The sequence below is a fragment of the Rhinolophus sinicus genome, chromosome 1, assembly GCF_057876585.1.
Source record: "Rhinolophus sinicus isolate RSI-liver-muscle chromosome 1, RSI-T2T, whole genome shotgun sequence".
In the NCBI taxonomy this organism is placed as follows: Eukaryota; Metazoa; Chordata; class Mammalia; order Chiroptera; family Rhinolophidae; genus Rhinolophus; species Rhinolophus sinicus.
Genome location: NC_142501.1, coordinates 7,888,161 through 7,903,345, shown reverse-complemented (window position 1 = coordinate 7,903,345; position 15,185 = coordinate 7,888,161). Strand labels below are relative to the sequence as shown.

At 55.9% G+C, this 15,185-nt stretch overlaps 1 protein-coding gene and 1 long non-coding RNA gene across 3 annotated transcripts; one reads left to right on the top strand and one right to left on the bottom strand.

Annotated features, from left to right (window-relative positions):
- The first annotated feature begins 227 nt into the window (after positions 1–227).
- LOC148759007 (uncharacterized) lies at positions 228–2,842 on the top strand. The gene is made up of 2 exons (XR_016020459.1): positions 228–865; positions 1,089–2,842. It is a non-coding gene; the product is annotated as an uncharacterized LOC148759007 (long non-coding RNA).
- Positions 2,843–8,064: 5,222 nt separating this feature from the next.
- LOC148759006 (cytochrome P450 2D14-like) lies at positions 8,065–12,351 on the bottom strand. 2 transcript variants are annotated; one of them, XM_088796177.1, is made up of 9 exons: positions 12,049–12,351; positions 11,226–11,397; positions 10,395–10,547; positions 10,131–10,291; positions 9,688–9,813; positions 9,354–9,495; positions 8,943–9,130; positions 8,415–8,556; positions 8,065–8,316 (listed from the first exon to the last, which is right to left on the bottom strand). In XM_088796177.1, the coding sequence occupies exons 1-9, from the start codon at positions 12,235–12,237 to the stop codon at positions 8,135–8,137; spliced, it is 1,455 nt and encodes a 484-aa protein (XP_088652303.1). In that variant the 5' UTR covers positions 12,238–12,351; the 3' UTR covers positions 8,065–8,134. The 2 variants fall into 2 exon arrangements, with proteins under 2 accessions (XP_088652303.1, XP_088652296.1); XM_088796170.1 differs by having other exon boundaries at positions 9,688–9,864; positions 12,049–12,349.
- Between the last annotated feature and the right edge of the window lie 2,834 nt (positions 12,352–15,185).

The window sequence follows — 15,185 nt, the reverse complement described above, 5'->3', positions numbered from 1 at the left end:
TGAATCTCCTTGGTGCCTGTGTTCACTTTTCTGACTCAGAGAAATGTGGGGTGCGCATTTCCTTCTTGACGGAGTTGTCAGTAAGCTCAGGGGTCTAGGGTGGCTCAGCATAGGCTGTGAGTGTCCCCACAGTAGTGGGCCTGCTTCCTCCTCCTCATAGCCTTTGACCTTGAACATCAGCTGCTCAAACTCTTTCTGGAAGACCAGGGGATGGAAACCAGGTGGGGATGATGTAATCTGACACCCTCAGGGGCTGCTGAGGACCACAGGACTGGGTTCTCAGGCCTCTCCCTTTGCTGGCCTCAGGCCTCCTCCCTCTCAGGGGCCAGGTCCCCTCTGGCTCCAGTTCCACCCCTTCCCACCCTGATTCTGTGTTCCCTCAAGGAAAGATGCAAACCTCAGGACCACCCCACGCCAGAGCGGACTACCGCCAGGCTGGCATTGTGGCTACCAGGCCCTCCCTTACTCAGCCTCCCGTCCCTTCTAAGCAGAGGGGTGACCACATAACGCCACTGCCTGCTGGCCTCAGCACCCTCCTTCTTCAACAATAAAAGGGGTGGGATTGGAGTATTTAAATCAGTGAGGCTGATGGGAATTCTGAGGCATAGGCCCACTGAAATGCATGGGACAGGAGCCCAAGGGTGGAAAAGGGGCATTTCCTGGGTAGGGTCGGGCCCCCTCACCCATCCCAGGCGGATGTGAGGCAAGCTCTCATTCTGGAAACAACTGGAGTAGCCCTGGATCTTGGAAGTGCTCTCCCCAGGCTGAAGCAGGGCCCCCTATTCACCCAGTTCTCTCCTCCATTCCCCAACAGGGAGAAGACATCCTCTGGGTATTGGCTTTCAATGTCTGCAAATCCTGCTTAGTGAGTTAATGCTCTCTCTCCCCTTCCCGAATCCCACTCTTCTGCCAGGCCCATACCTAGGCCCAGAGGGTGTAGCCTGCTGGGGCCCAGCTGGGCTCTGCCTCATATTGCCTTGGCCAGGGCTTGGAATTTTTCGGCCTATGCTGGGTGTCCTGGGTGCTGGGCACTGCTGGGCTGGGCACTCACAGCAAGGTGGGAGGTTGAGAGTGAACCCCGCTCCCAGGTGCTCCTGAACAAGGAGGAGTGGGAAGTCAGAGAGCCAACATGCCAGGCCAGCGGTGTGGGGACTGCTTTGAGAGGACATTCCCCCCGGCTGGCGCAGGTTTTCTGGGATGACTTCATGAAGGACTTTGGCTGGCCTGGCACTCCCCCGGCTGGCACAGGTATTTCTGGGATGACTTCATGGTGGACTTTGCCTGGCCTGGCACTCACTGCTGACCAAGGTGACCTCACAGTGGGTCCAAAGCACCACTGCAAAGTCCTGGGCAGGGGGGAAGTGGCAGCGGGAGGGAGGCAGCTTGAGACGGGGGCTGCAATCCTGGCTGAGGACTGGATTGTGGGGAACCGGGGTCCCTGGGCCTCCAGGAGGTAGGGAGACCAGTTTTGAGGCCACTCAACAGGCCAGGAGGGAAAGAGCACAGGCACCTGGGGCATCTCGGATCCCCCTGCGGGTCTCTCTTCTGGCCTGAGGTGAATGTTCCTGTCCCAATGGGACAGACTGTCGAGGGCCAGGTGGTGTCAGCAAGGCGGGCAGGATGGTCCGAGTGTGTGTCACACAGTGCCCTCAATAAATTGCCGTTATCTACCCTTTGTTTTGGATGTCATGCCCGCCCCAAGCAGTCATCCTAATGGACATTGAAGGGCAGTGACACACATGCTTGTCATTCAGGCGCCGCTTGTCCAGGACTGGGAGTCACGAGGAAACCTGCAGTCATGAGGCCTGTGGCCTTGGCCATCATTGCACAACTGCAGCTTCTGTTCATCAGGCATTCGCGTGCCAGGCAGTTGTTCACTCGGAGTGTCCTCCCCACAGCCCTACAAGGCAGGTGGCTTTGTGGTCCCCAGGGTTCAGAGGAGTCTCAGGGGTGGGTCACCGCAGGATGTCAAAGTCACACAGCAGCATTAGGGGCCCATCTCAAATCGCTCTGAGCTCCTGTTCTACACTGTTTGGGCATAAACTATACCGGCCAGCACGTCACTGAGATTTATTTTAGAAACACCTCCTGTCCGTTCTTCCCTGGCTTCTGCTCAGGTGAAGCTGCTGGGGCAAGAGACGTGAGCGCCCCCGCCTCCCCGCGCCGACCACGTATGTCACAGGTGGTCGGTCACCTGCACAGGGCTCCTGTGCGACCTGAGATTGAGCCCAGGGTGACGTCAGCAAGATGGCGTAGCAGGAAGGGCCCTGCCCTGTGTCCCCCAGGCAGGAAGACCCGGCCGTGGGGCCCCCAACGCGATAAGGAGCAAACCCCTTGGTGAGAGCTCTAGAAAGCAGGTAGGGAGCGGCAGCACCCAGCGAGGCTGCGGGCAAAGGTGGTGGCATTTTGCTCGCCTTGCCCGTCTCCCCGTGGCAGGGCAGCTACCGCGCCACAAACCTCCCAATTCCCGCTACTTCCTGAGGACAGAACGTGTGGAACCTGTGCCCAGCTTGTATTAGCGCCCGGGGCCTGCCCTGACTCGGGGTGGGGACTGGCCCAGCGCGAGTTGAGGTCCCCGTAGGGCGGCTGTCCGCGCTTCTGCAGGCGGCCGCTGGGGGGCGCAGGAGGCCCCGCCCAGGATCCCCAGGGCGGGAGCGGTAGCGGGGCTGCGCCCGCCTCAGGGCTGTTTATGGGTCCAGGGCTTCTGCTTCGCCAGATGAAAAATCGTGGATGTCCTCTGCCCAACGGTGTGACGACATTAGCTCTCCTGAGCTGTACACTGACTGGTGAAGATGGTGAATTTTGTTTTTTAAGCACAATTTAAAATTATTGTAAACAGTGCGTCACCACTATACACGTAATTAAAAAGCCAAAATCCAGAACAGTGACTCGGCTGCAGGCGATGATGTGCAGCAACAGGACGTCTCAGGCGCTGCTGCTGGGAATCCAAAGCGGGGCAGCCGCCTCGCGAAGTAGCTGGCGGGTCCTTACAAAACCCTCTGACCGTGTGATCCCGGAATCCCGCGGCTTGGTCCTGAGCCAAAGGAGTTGAAACTTAGGTCCACACGAAAACCTGCACACGGACGATTACAGCGGCATATTCAGAACTGGCAAAACTTGGAAGCAACCTACGTCCTTCAGTAGGTGAGTGGGTAAACAGTGGTTCATCCAGAAATGGAATATCACTCAGCACTGAAACGAAATGAGCTCTCAGCCATGAAAAGACGTGGAGGAGCCGTAAACGCCTATTAGTATCGTGTGAAGGAAGCCACTCCGAAAGGCTACGTACTGTATGATTCCAACTATCTGACATCCTAGAAAAGGCGAAACTATGGAGAGAGTAAAAAGGTCAGTGGTTGTCAGGGGTTAGAGTTGAGGGAGGGGTGAACAGGCAGCGCTCAGAGGACCTTCAGGCTGTGAAACTTTTCTGTATGACACTATAATGACGGACACACGTCATACGTTTGTCCAAACCCACAGAATGTACAGCACAAAGTGAACACTAATGGAAACTATGGAATTCGGGTGACAACGATGTGTCAGACTAACAAGTGTACACTGTGCTGGGGGATGCTGATAGTGGGGTGGGGGCTGTGTGGGGGGAGCCAGGGGGTTATGGGAACTCTCTGTACCTTCTCTTCAATACTGCTGTGAACCTGAAAGTGCTCTTAGAAATTAAGTCTGTTAAAATAAATGCACGGAACTCAAAAGTGGTGGGAGGCACCTGAGCAGCTGACGCTTCCTGCAGAAGCCAGACAGCTGGGTCAGGAGGGGGTGTGGGCCATTTCCACTCCCCAGTTAACACTCATTTTGGAAGCCAGTTTGTGGAAAGACGTAGGACAATCAATCACATGTGCTTCGCTCAAGCATCAACAGCAAGTCTAAAGGGGACAGAATAATAAAGGGCAAAATGACGAATCATTTGCTGTCAGGAAAATGTTTTCCTCCAGATACGTATTCTTCAGGTTTTGTGGTTTAGCCCCTGACACCTGAAACCTATCAGTTTCATGTGACCTGTGTTAATGCCAGGCCAGGACCAGACTGGAAGCGAGGAAGCTCCCAAAGCCGTCATTGCTATGCAGCCCCCATGGCCCACCTGGCACATCCACCCACACCTGCATCCTGGTGGAGCGAAATGAGAATGGACCCCACTGCCTGATGTAGCTATTGAAACGAAGTTAATCTGCCTTTTTTGCAGCCCCAACCTGATGAGCACACAATAACTCATTTATAATTGCTTATTTCTTTATACATTTTATTGAGGAATATTGGGGAACAGTGTGTTTCTGGGGCCCATCAGCTCCAAGTCTTTGTCCTTCAATGTAGTTGTGGAGGGCGCAGCTCAGCTCCAAGTCCAGTTGCTGTTTTCGATCTTTATTTGCAGGGGGCACAGCCCACCATCCCATGCGGGAATTGAACCGGCAACCTTGTTGAGAGCTCGCGCTCTAACCTCTGAGCCATCCGGCCGGCCCTATGATTGCTCATTTCTACTTCACAACACTCCTTCCAGTGTTTCTGTTCTCTCATAAAGTCCATTAACATTGTCTGTACGACTCCTACCTACCTTCTCCGCTGCCCTTCCTACTTGGCATTCCCCTTTTCCCTCTCTCCTCTCCCTCAGGACTCATTTCCTCTCCTTTCCTCCTGCAAACCTCCTCTCAGAAAAAGCTTGGTAATTTCTCTCATGCCAAGATATAAATGACTACCGAGTTCACTGTTGAATGCACTGCTAGCACTGTTCCCAGAAAGGATGATGGAGGGGAAGGGACGCTGTGGGGACAGGGTCCCAGAGGGCAGTTTCCAGGCTCTCGGCCTCACGTGGAAAGACGCTGGCTGGGTTATTAGATGGCCATTAACTGTAATTGATGGCCATCCGCTGTGACCAGTTAGCCGTTAGCCACGAGTATAACTGCCGTGGCTGGGCTAGCAGGTGCGGAGTGCAGCTGGCAGTGGGTGGGTTGGCAGAGAAGTGGACGGCGGATTGCGGATCGTGTGGCTCTTGCTTCCTGTGTCTCCAACCCAGCTGCCATGGATAGTGGTAGGACTCCCCTATCTATGACTCCTTGGGTGCTCATTTTGGCCTCACCATGTCCTGCGTTCTTGTGCGGGAAGCAGGAGCTGAGACCCTGCATGACAGACATAGTGCAGTGTCCTGCAGAGAGATGAGTGAGCTAAGGCCTGGAAAGGTCCCACTGGAGTTCGTGACCAACAGCCTATTGGTGACTTTGGTATGAGCGGACTTGTGGGGACAGAAATACATTGAGGTGGGCTGTGCAGTGAGGGAGAGGTGGAGAGACCTTTTTTTAATGAAAGAGATGAGTGATTTGTTTAAATGGTGATAGGAAGGAGCCAGAAGAGAAGGAACGGCTGAATATACAAGTGAGAGAGGAAAGAGACCCCCAAACCCCCAGAATGAGAGAAGACCAGATGGATGCAGTACAGGCTGGGGGGCGAGTCTCAGAGAGGAGAGGGCAGCGTCCTCCCCGAAGAGGAAATGGCCTGTGAGAAGCAGAGAACATAGGTGGGTTGGGTGGCAGCAAGTCAAGGGAACTCCCATCCAATGCTTCCTGTGTTCTCTGCTGAAAGCGAAGGAGGCATAGGTGGGGTTGGAGGTTTAAAGAGAGATTCTGAAATAGTCCCTGAGGAGAATGGGGAGCTGACTTGGGCAACGAGGCTCACTGGGCCCCATGGACGGTCCAGCTCACACTGGAGACCTTGACTTTACAATGATGTCAATTTATGGGAATTCTGACACTGACGGTGGGACTCCAGACAGAGGATATTTCCAGGAGGCTATGGGATTTCCCCCAGTGGCAGTCGTTTGTTCCTTCTTATTGCTGAGTAGTTGTCCATTGTGTGGATGTACCACAGTTTGTCCATTAATGTGATTGGATATTTAGTTTGTTGCTAGTTTTTGGCAGTTACAAATAAAAGCGCTGTAAATATTCATATACAAGTTTTGTGTGAGCATAAGTTTTCCTTTCCCTTAGGCAAACACCTAGCAGTGGGATTGTTGGGTCATGTGGTAAAGGAATGTTTAGTTTTGTAAAAAACTGTGAAACTTTTGCAAAGTAGCTGGTACCCATTTTGCATTCTCACCTGTATTGAATCAGAGTTTCCAGTTGTTCCACATCACCTCCACCACTTGCCTTTCTTTTTTTCCCAGCCATTCTAATCTGTATATATCATAATTTGTATATATCATAATTTGTATTAGACCAATATTGAGGGTTTGCATTTTAAAACTAGGTAAATAGTATTGCTACTGAGTCAGGTAGTTTACTATGATTATAATTCTTTATGTATAATTTCAGTTTTGTTTTTTTTTAATTTAGTTTCTGTGTACCTATAGTTAATTCACCCAAGCTCTCACATATAAATCTCCTTGCAATACATTTAGATAAATTAGGTGATTTATCAGTGTGATCGTTTTCATGGAGACTTGTCTCCTGGAGCCCTCATCCTCCTGCTTCCATCTGGACGGGATGCCCTTGAGGCCAGTTGCTCAGCTGTCCTGGGATCTCCCTTCCCCATCGCATCCTGGGGAGCGCTTCACTTCTTTCATGTGTGGGAGCCCATGTTACTCGTTCATTTTGGTGAAACGCACCCCCCAGTTGCTTCCTGTCTTATGACATTACATGTCTGAAAAGGTCTTAATTGCTACTTGACTAAGACAGGCCAGGTATAGAATCTAGACTAGAAATACTTTTCTCACAGATCCTGAAGCTCCTCACTGTCTTCTAGCTTCAAATGTTGTATTTAAAAGTCTGATGATATTGAATTCCTACAAGAGACTTTTTTCCTTGTATCTGGAAGTTTGTAGGTTCTTCTCTTTATCCTCATTTTTCGGATATTTATTGATGACATAACCTGAGGTGGATCTTTTCCATCCATTCTCACGGACACTTGGCGATCCCTTCTCTTCCGCAAACTTAGGTCCCTCATTTTTGGGACATTGTCTTGATGAAAAAAGAATGTATTTACTTAGCATCTCTCCCTGCCACCTCAGTCTGTTGCCTCAGTTTCCTCTTTCAGAAGGATATATGATTTAGCTGCTGGTTCTCCTGATGTCTTTTCTGTTCTCTCTGAGAAATATTTCTTTAAATTTTATCTTCTATTCTTTGAATTTTTCAGTTGCATTATCGTATCCTAATTTTGTTTTTCAAGATTTAGAGGTCGATGTTTGAACAGTCCTTTTTTAGAGCCTACCCTTGTTTCATGAATGCAAAGGTTTATCATTCTAAAGACATCAATTATCATTTGTTGAAGTTTTCCTCAACTCCCTGCTAGTGTTTAGGTGTCTGAGGTGCAGGCATTAACAGTGGACCAGTGTGCAGCTGAGTCCTTAGATGTCACCTCAGCCTTCCCTCCCACCTCCTCTCTCTTCCTTGTCATAAAGACCCGAGGGGAGACCTTAAGGCCAGTGTGGGGGCCGATGGATGAGTGCTACCCTGTGATTACCAGGTGGGTGGGTAAGAGCTGGGGACCCTTCCTTCCCTGGAGTGGGGTGTCCATCGTGGCACCCTTGGTAGACACAGTGAGTGGTTGGGCCATGCAGGGAGGGACTCCCAGTCACTCATAGCTGAGTTTCACTCTGTGGAGACGCAGAGTCAAGAGTGGGAAGAAGCAAGCCTCCGGGTAAGTGAGGTCTTCCCTGGAAAGGCCCGGGGCGGGGGTCTCTCCTGTCAGAGCTCCGTGAGAGCCAGGGATGCGCCACTCATGGCAGGAGGTCCCAGGGATAGTGGCGGGCCCCCTCCAGAAAACTCGCAGCCCTACCACAGCTCGAGCTGAGAAGGGAAGGACTTCCCTGGAAGAAAACGAAGAACTGTACATACCCCAAGTGTGGAGAACGGGGAGGGATGAGGCGTTCGGAGGGCCTATACGGCCATATTATGCCCACTTATCCCTCCTGGCAGCCTCAGTATACCCGTCTCTCAAGAAGGGTCAAATGCCAGGAAAGGATGGATAAGGCAGGGGTAGGTGGGGCTGGCCCCGGGGAGGCTGCTGAGGCCCCAGCACTGCTGGGGACGGGGAAGAGACCTGAGTGGGACTCAGAAGCAAGGCTGGAGCCACCAGACTGGTTTATTGGCCATCAGGGCCTGAGAAGAGAGGGCTCGGGGCTTGGTGCCACCCCCTAGCGGGGCACGGCACAGAGCTGGTAGGGGGACGGAGTCACCAGGAAGACAAAGACATTGTGGTGGTCGCTGGGGCGGGGCTGCCCAGCAGGCACCGAGAGGCTGAAGCGCTGCAGGAGGCAGGTGAAGAAGAGGAACAGCTCCATGCGGGCCAGGGGCTCCCCAAGGCATGAGCGGCGGCCTGTCAGTGGGTATGGGGGTGCTCAGTGAGACTGGGCCTGGGCTCACCCCCCCGGACTCCCTCAGGATGGTGCAGTGACCCGGGCACCCCACAGGCACCTGCTGAGAAGGGCACGAAAGCTGAATGCTTGACAAAGTGGCCCTGGGCATCCAGGAAATGCTCCGGCTGGAAGTGGAAGGGCTTCTTCCAGACAGTCTCGTCCTTCAGCACCGAGGACAGGTTGAAGATAAGTGTCGTCCCCTGGCAGGAGATGCCTGACATGGTGGGGTCTGGGCTGGCGGATGCTGAGGTCCCAGCCACAAGCACACATGGGCACACACACACTGCCTGGTACACACGTGTCCCGGCCCCCTCCGTCCCCATGGCAGCCAAGTGCATGCACGGGCTCCTCCAACACGCTGTGGCACATCTTAGTTTGTCTTCTCCACCGACTCGGGGCTCTGCATGGACAGGGCCGGCCCTGCCTCTGCGCTCAGCCCTACACCCTCCCAGGCTGGGACAGCCAGGCCTGTGGAAATGGGGATGGGGGGCTTGGGGTCCAGCCCTGATCCCACTTGCCAATGGCTATAGTGGGGCTACCAGATGGCAGATGGTATTGGGCTGGGCGATGAGGGCCACAGGCTTACCTTGGGGATGCGGAAGCCCTGCACTTCAGTGTCACGGGATGTCATGTGGGGCAAACCCAGCGGGATGATGTCTGCAAAGCGCTGCACCTCATGGACCACAGCCATGGTGAAGTGCATGCGGGCCTGGTCCGCCATCTCTGGTCGCCGTTCCTGCCCTATGACCTCATCGATCTCTTCCTGGACACGGCCTGGACAGAGAAGCATCCCAGGAGCAGTGAGACCCAAGGGCTAGGCTCTGACCTCCTCCTGACTCCTGTGGAGGGCAGTGCCATGTGGAGGAGAAGCTACTGGGACCTCAGAGCCGGGGCCCAGCCTCTGCTCAGCCCTCCTGGTAGCAAAACCAAGCTCAGGGGTCCCAGGCTGACCCTTTCCTCCCTCAGCCATCCCGCCCGGCCCCCAGGCTGGGCTCACGCTGCACGTCCGGGTGCAGGATCATGAGCAGGAGGGCCCAGGCCAGCGTGGACGACGTGGTCACCATCCCGGCAGCGAACAGGTCAGCCACCACCAGCCGCAGGTTTTCATCACTGAAGCTGCTCTCGGGGTTCCCCTTAGCCTGGGCCATGCAGAGAGGGTGGGCTCAGGGCAGAGGGAGGAAGCCCCCAATTGGCCTCTCACCCCAGTCTGCACCCAAATCCTGGGTATCTGATCACTGGGAGATACACAGGCCCGCCCCACCTTGCCCGGGCTCACCTCATGGGGCCCTCAACCCACAAACCCCAGCCTCGTCCCTGCAGCCGCCCCTCACCTTCTCCACCTCATCCAGGTAGGCATCAGCCAGGTCTCGGGGTGGCTGGGTAGGGTCCCAGGTCGTCTTGTGCTCAGCGAGCAGCTCATCCACCAGGGCCATGAAGCCCTTCTGCCCTGGGAAGACCTTAGCGGCCACCCCCGGGATGTGCAGGACGAGAGGGACTGCGTTCAGCACCTGTGCAGGCCACAGATGTGGGGCCCCGGGTCGTCCTTCTGTGCTCAGGGGTTCCCCTTGACCATTCAGGTCCCAGGCACCTCCAGGGTGTTGCCACCATTGCCCTGGTTCCTCCCTAATTGGCCCAGCCTGGGCTGCCAGAAGGATAAACCTAAAATCTCCACCTCAGCGGTTCAGTGGCTTCCAATGAAGGAGACCCATTGTAGCGAGGAGTTCTGCCTTCAAGGGGCTCGCCCAGCAGGGTCCCTGTCGCCTCACTCCCCTACCTGGTGCAGGAATCCCGACTCCTCCTTCAATGCATCGTCCATTAGGTCCAATAGCTTGAGGAAGCGCGGGTCCTTGTACTCGAAGCGGAACCCATAGATTAGGGAGGTGATCACGTTGCTCACCGCTTTATTCAGGAGGGCGTCGGGGTTGAAGGGGTTTCCTGGGAGAGGACGGTGCAGATCGAGGGGGGGGGGGGGTCGCTTCCATCTCCTTTTCCCAGACTCTCCATTCCTGTCTCCTACCTCTCAGCCCCAGCAACTCACCGGCCTGGTCAGCGAAGGCCGCACAGAGGTAGGTGGCTTCTTCTGTCACCCACTGCTCCAGTGACTTCTTGCCCAGGCCGAGGTTGCGCAGGGTGGACACGGAGAAGCGCCGCTGCTCGCGCCACGCTTTCCCGTAGCGCGCGAGGATCACCCCTGGGTTCGGGGAAGAGGCGTGGCTCGCTTGTGGCCTGGCCCCGCCTCTGCCTGTCCACGTTGCGCGCGGGCTCTCCAGTCCCCCTCTGTGAGAGTCGGGTCCCGGCCCCGCCCCCGCTCACAAGTCCCGCCCATTTCAGTATAGGGTCCGCCCCTCCTTCCTCACAGTCTCACCCCTTTCGGGTCAGGCCACGCTCCCGGCTCCGCCCACAGTAAGTCGTCCTCCACCCCACGAAGTCCTGCCCATTTTGACACCCCTTCCAGGTGAGGACAGGTCGCACTCCGTCCACCCACACTGTTCGCGAGCTCACAGACTGCTGAGGGCAGGTCTTGACCCCACTTCCTGCTCTGCCCTCCCTGACCCCTCCCCGTTTTGGGGACATTCCTGCTCTGCCCTCCCACTGCCCTGCCCACACCGCCTTCATCCTCCTCATTCCCGCCCACCCCGATATTTTCCAGCTCGCTGTGGCCCTGGCTCGCCCTCTCTAGGTAAGGCCCCCCCTACATCCTTCTTCCCCACCCTTGGCCCAAGCTCCCTCTCCACCTGAGGCTCCTTCAAATTTGCTGACTCTTCCCTCTACGCACGTCCACGACCCTGCCTCTGTTTTCCCTGTCCGGTCTCTAGTCACTCCTGGCCTTGTCCCCGCCTGGCCGGATACAGTCTCACCCTCCGCTTGCCTCTGAACCGCTGCCCGAAACCCAGGTGCTCGTAGACGGGCAGAGGTGGGCGGTCCGATGTGTCCTCACTTTGGTTCACCAGGGCCTCCTGCACGGCCGCTGGACCATTGATGAAAACCGCGGGCGTCAAGGCTAGCTGCAGGCTGAACACGTCCCCGAAACGGCGCCGCATCTGCAGGCAGAGTGTCCGGGCTGTTGGTTAAGCCCGGCCCCTACTCCTGGCCATGGCCCTGGGGGACACCAGGGCCATCAGCAGCTAAGAGTACAAATACTTTATGTGGCTTTGTGACCCTGTGGGTCACATCTTCCATTGTCAGCCCACACGTTGGATCAGACCACCCAGCTATGATTTTGCAAAAGTCACCCAAATTGTCAGTAGGCCAAGTGAGCATCCCATTTTACAGGTGAAGAAACTGAGGTTCACAGAGGTGAGCACTGAGGCCAGAAGACCCACAAGGGCAAAATATGTGAACCCAGACACTACCTCTCTCAGCCTCCCTTTCCTAATTTAAAAGGGGCTCATGACTGTACTCGACTCCCCGATTTTCAAGACCTTTCCTCCTGATGTAAACAGAAGGGAGTGCAGCTCACAGTTTCAGCTGTATCCCAAACATGCTGCCAAGTCCCACCCCCTCTCCAGGCCTTTTCCCTCTGTGACCTTTGCAAAATCCTAACAGTTCTTAGGGCCGGGCCCTAATGCCCTCCCTCAGGAAGCCTCTCCCACCTGCCTCCTTTTCTGGGCCCCTATCTTATTCCGGTCTCTGGCTTCAGCCCCTACCCACTGTCTGCCGCCAGGTGGGGTCCACCCTGCAACCTTCCTCACCTGGTTAACGGTGAAAAGCATGTTCTGGAAGTCCATCTGCAGCAGGTTGCCCAGCACAGGCAGGGAAATGGGGCCCGGTGGGTAGCGGGAAGCCCAGCGTGGGCGCCGGTGCATGAGGTCCACCAGGAGCAAGAAGATGGCCCCAGCCAGGGCCAGGGAGACCAGAGAATCCCACGTCAGCAGTGCCATGGCTGCCTCAGTGCCCACTGGCCTCCTCTGGGCACACTGGCACCTCTCACCACACCAGTCACCTAGGACCAGGTCAGACAGCTTGGAGCTTGACCAGCCTGTGCCCTGTTTATAAATGGAGCTGAGACTGGCCTTTCCCCTCTGCGCTGAGCCAATCTGTCCGGGTGATGTGCTGTCAGAGGGCACAGGGAGGGACCAGGGCAAGTAGGTCCAGGGGTGGCCACAGAAGTCCTGTCAATCCTGTCCTCACCAGGTGCTGTCCTAGGGGAGGGATGTGGAGACAAGAAGTTCACCCCCACCTGACTCCCCAGCTCTGTACAGGCTCCGAGGAAGAACCAGGGGTCTCCAGACTTGATCCTGCCACCCACTCACATTAGGCTCACTCAGTGTGGTCATAGCCTTGTCCTCAGAACATGTCCCTGCCTTCCCGTGTGTCACCTGCCTCCTCCTGAGTGGCCTTCACCTCCCAGGCTTGTCACTGGCCCTTGCGTGGCATTATAGGGAGGGCACAGTGATCAGAGGGCCAACAGGGTGGAGAGGATGGCGTTCTGGGTGTCCCCTCACTTCACACTAGTGCACTCAACTCACAAAGTCCTCACACATTCACAGACACTTCCCATGTTCTCACATACTGACATACACTCACACGCACACATTTACACACCCACACAACACATGCACACCCAGCACCAAGTGTCCTAGTGCCCAGTGGGCCCGTGGTTACCGGGCTGTGACCCCCACCCTCGCCTCCAGGCTGCTGGCAGTGATGCTGAGGACCCTCACCAGGTGGCTGCTGGCCCAGCGCCCTGCGTTTCAGCCTTGTCGTGGCCGTGGGGGTGGGGAGGCAGCGTTGTTTTCAGAGCTCCCTGGTCTCCCTGACAAGCCCGTTGGGTGGGCCGAGGACCCCTTCCTTTCCTAAGTTACAAATTGGTCCTTCACTCTCTTAGCTCCGTGACCACCCAGGTGATGGATCTCCTTGGTGCCTGTGTTCACTTTCCTGACTCAGTGAAATGTGGGGTGCGCATTTCCTTCTTGACGGAGTTGTCAGTAAGCTCAGGGGTCTAGGGTGGCTCAGCATAGGCTGTGAGTGTCCCCACAGTAGTGGGCCTGCTTCCTCCTCCTCATAGCCTTTGACCTTGAACATCAGCTGCTCAAACTCTTTCTGGAAGACCAGGGGATGGAAACCAGGTGGGGATGATGTAATCTGACACCCTCAGGGGCTGCTGAGGACCACAGGACTGGGTTCTCAGGCCTCTCCCTTTGCTGGCCTCAGGCCTCCTCCCTCTCAGGGGCCAGGTCCCCCCTGGCTCCAGCTCCATCCCTTCCCACCCTGATTCTGTGTTCCCTCAAGGAAAGATGCAAACCTCAGGACCACCCCACGCCAGAGCGGACTACCGCCAGGCTGGCATTGTGGCTACCAGGCCCTCCCTTACTCAGCCTCCCGTCCCTTCTAAGCAGAGGGGTGACCACATAACGCCACTGCCTGCTGGCCTCAGCACCCTCCTTCTTCAACAATAAAAGGGGTGGGATTGGAGTATTTAAATCGGTGAGGCTGATGGGAATTCTGAGGCATAGGCCCACTGAAATGCATGGGACAGGAGCCCAAGGGTGGAAAAGGGGCATTTCCTGGGTAGGGTCGGGCCCCCTCACCCATCCCAGGTGGATGTGAGGCAAGCTCTCATTCTGGAAACAACTGGAGTAGCCCTGGATCTTGGAGGTGCTCTCCCCAGGCTGAAGCAGGGCCCCCTATTCACCCAGTTCTCTCCTCCATTCCCCAACAGGGAGAAGACATCCTCTGGGTATTGGCTTTCAATGCAATGTCAGCAAATCATGCTTGGTGAGTTAATGCTCTCTCTCCCCTTCCCGAATTCCCACATCCCCTTCTCCTGCCAGGCCCACGCCCAGGCCCAGAGGGTGTGGCCTGCTGGGGCCCAGCTGGGCTCTGCCTCATCTTGCATGGCCAGGGTTTGGAATTGTTCGGGCCATGCTGGACGTCCCAAGCGATGGGCTGGGCACTCACAGCAAGGTGGGAGGTTGAGGGTGAACCCTGCTCCCAGGTGCTCGTGAACAAGGAGGAGTGGGAAGTCAGAGAGCCAACATGCCAGGCCGGCGGTGTGGGGACTGCTTTGAGAGGACATTCCCCCCGGCTGGCGCAGGTTTTCTGGGATGACTTCATGAAGGACTTTGGCTGGCCTGGCACTCACTGCTGACCAAGGTGACCTCACAGCAGGTCCAAAGCACCACTGCAAAGTCCTGGGCAGGGGGAAGTGGCAGTGGGAGGGAGACAGCTTGATACGGGGGCTGCAATCCTGGCTGAGGACTGGATTGTGGGGAACCGGGGTCCCTGGGCCTCCAGGAGGCAGGGAAACAATTTTGAGGCCACTCAACAGACCAGGAGGGAAAGACCACAGGCACCTGGGGACAACTAGGATCCCCCTGCAGGTCTCTCTTCTGGCCTGAGGTGAATGTTCCTGTCCCAATGGGACAGACTGTCCGAGGGCCAGGTGGTGTCAGCAAGGTGGGCAGGATGGTCCGAGTGTGTGTCACACAGGGCCCTCAATAAATTGCCGTTATCTACCCTTTGTTTTGGATGTCATGCCCGCCCCACGCAGTCATCCTAATGGACATTGAAGGGCAGTGACACACATGCTTGTCATTCAGGTGCCGCTTGTCCAGGACAGGGAGTCACGAGGAAACCTGCAGTCACGAGGCCTGTGGCCTTGGCCATCATTGCACAACTGCAGCTTCTGTTCATCAGGCATTCGCGTGCCAGGCAGTTGTTCACTCGGAGTGTCCTCCCCACAGCCCTACAAGGCAGGTGGCTTTGTGGTCCCCAAGGCGCAGAGGAGTCTCAGGGGTGGGTCACCGCAGGACGTCAAAGTCACACAGCAGCATTAGGGGCCCATCTCAAATCGCTCTGAGCTCCTGTTCTACACTGTTTGGGCATA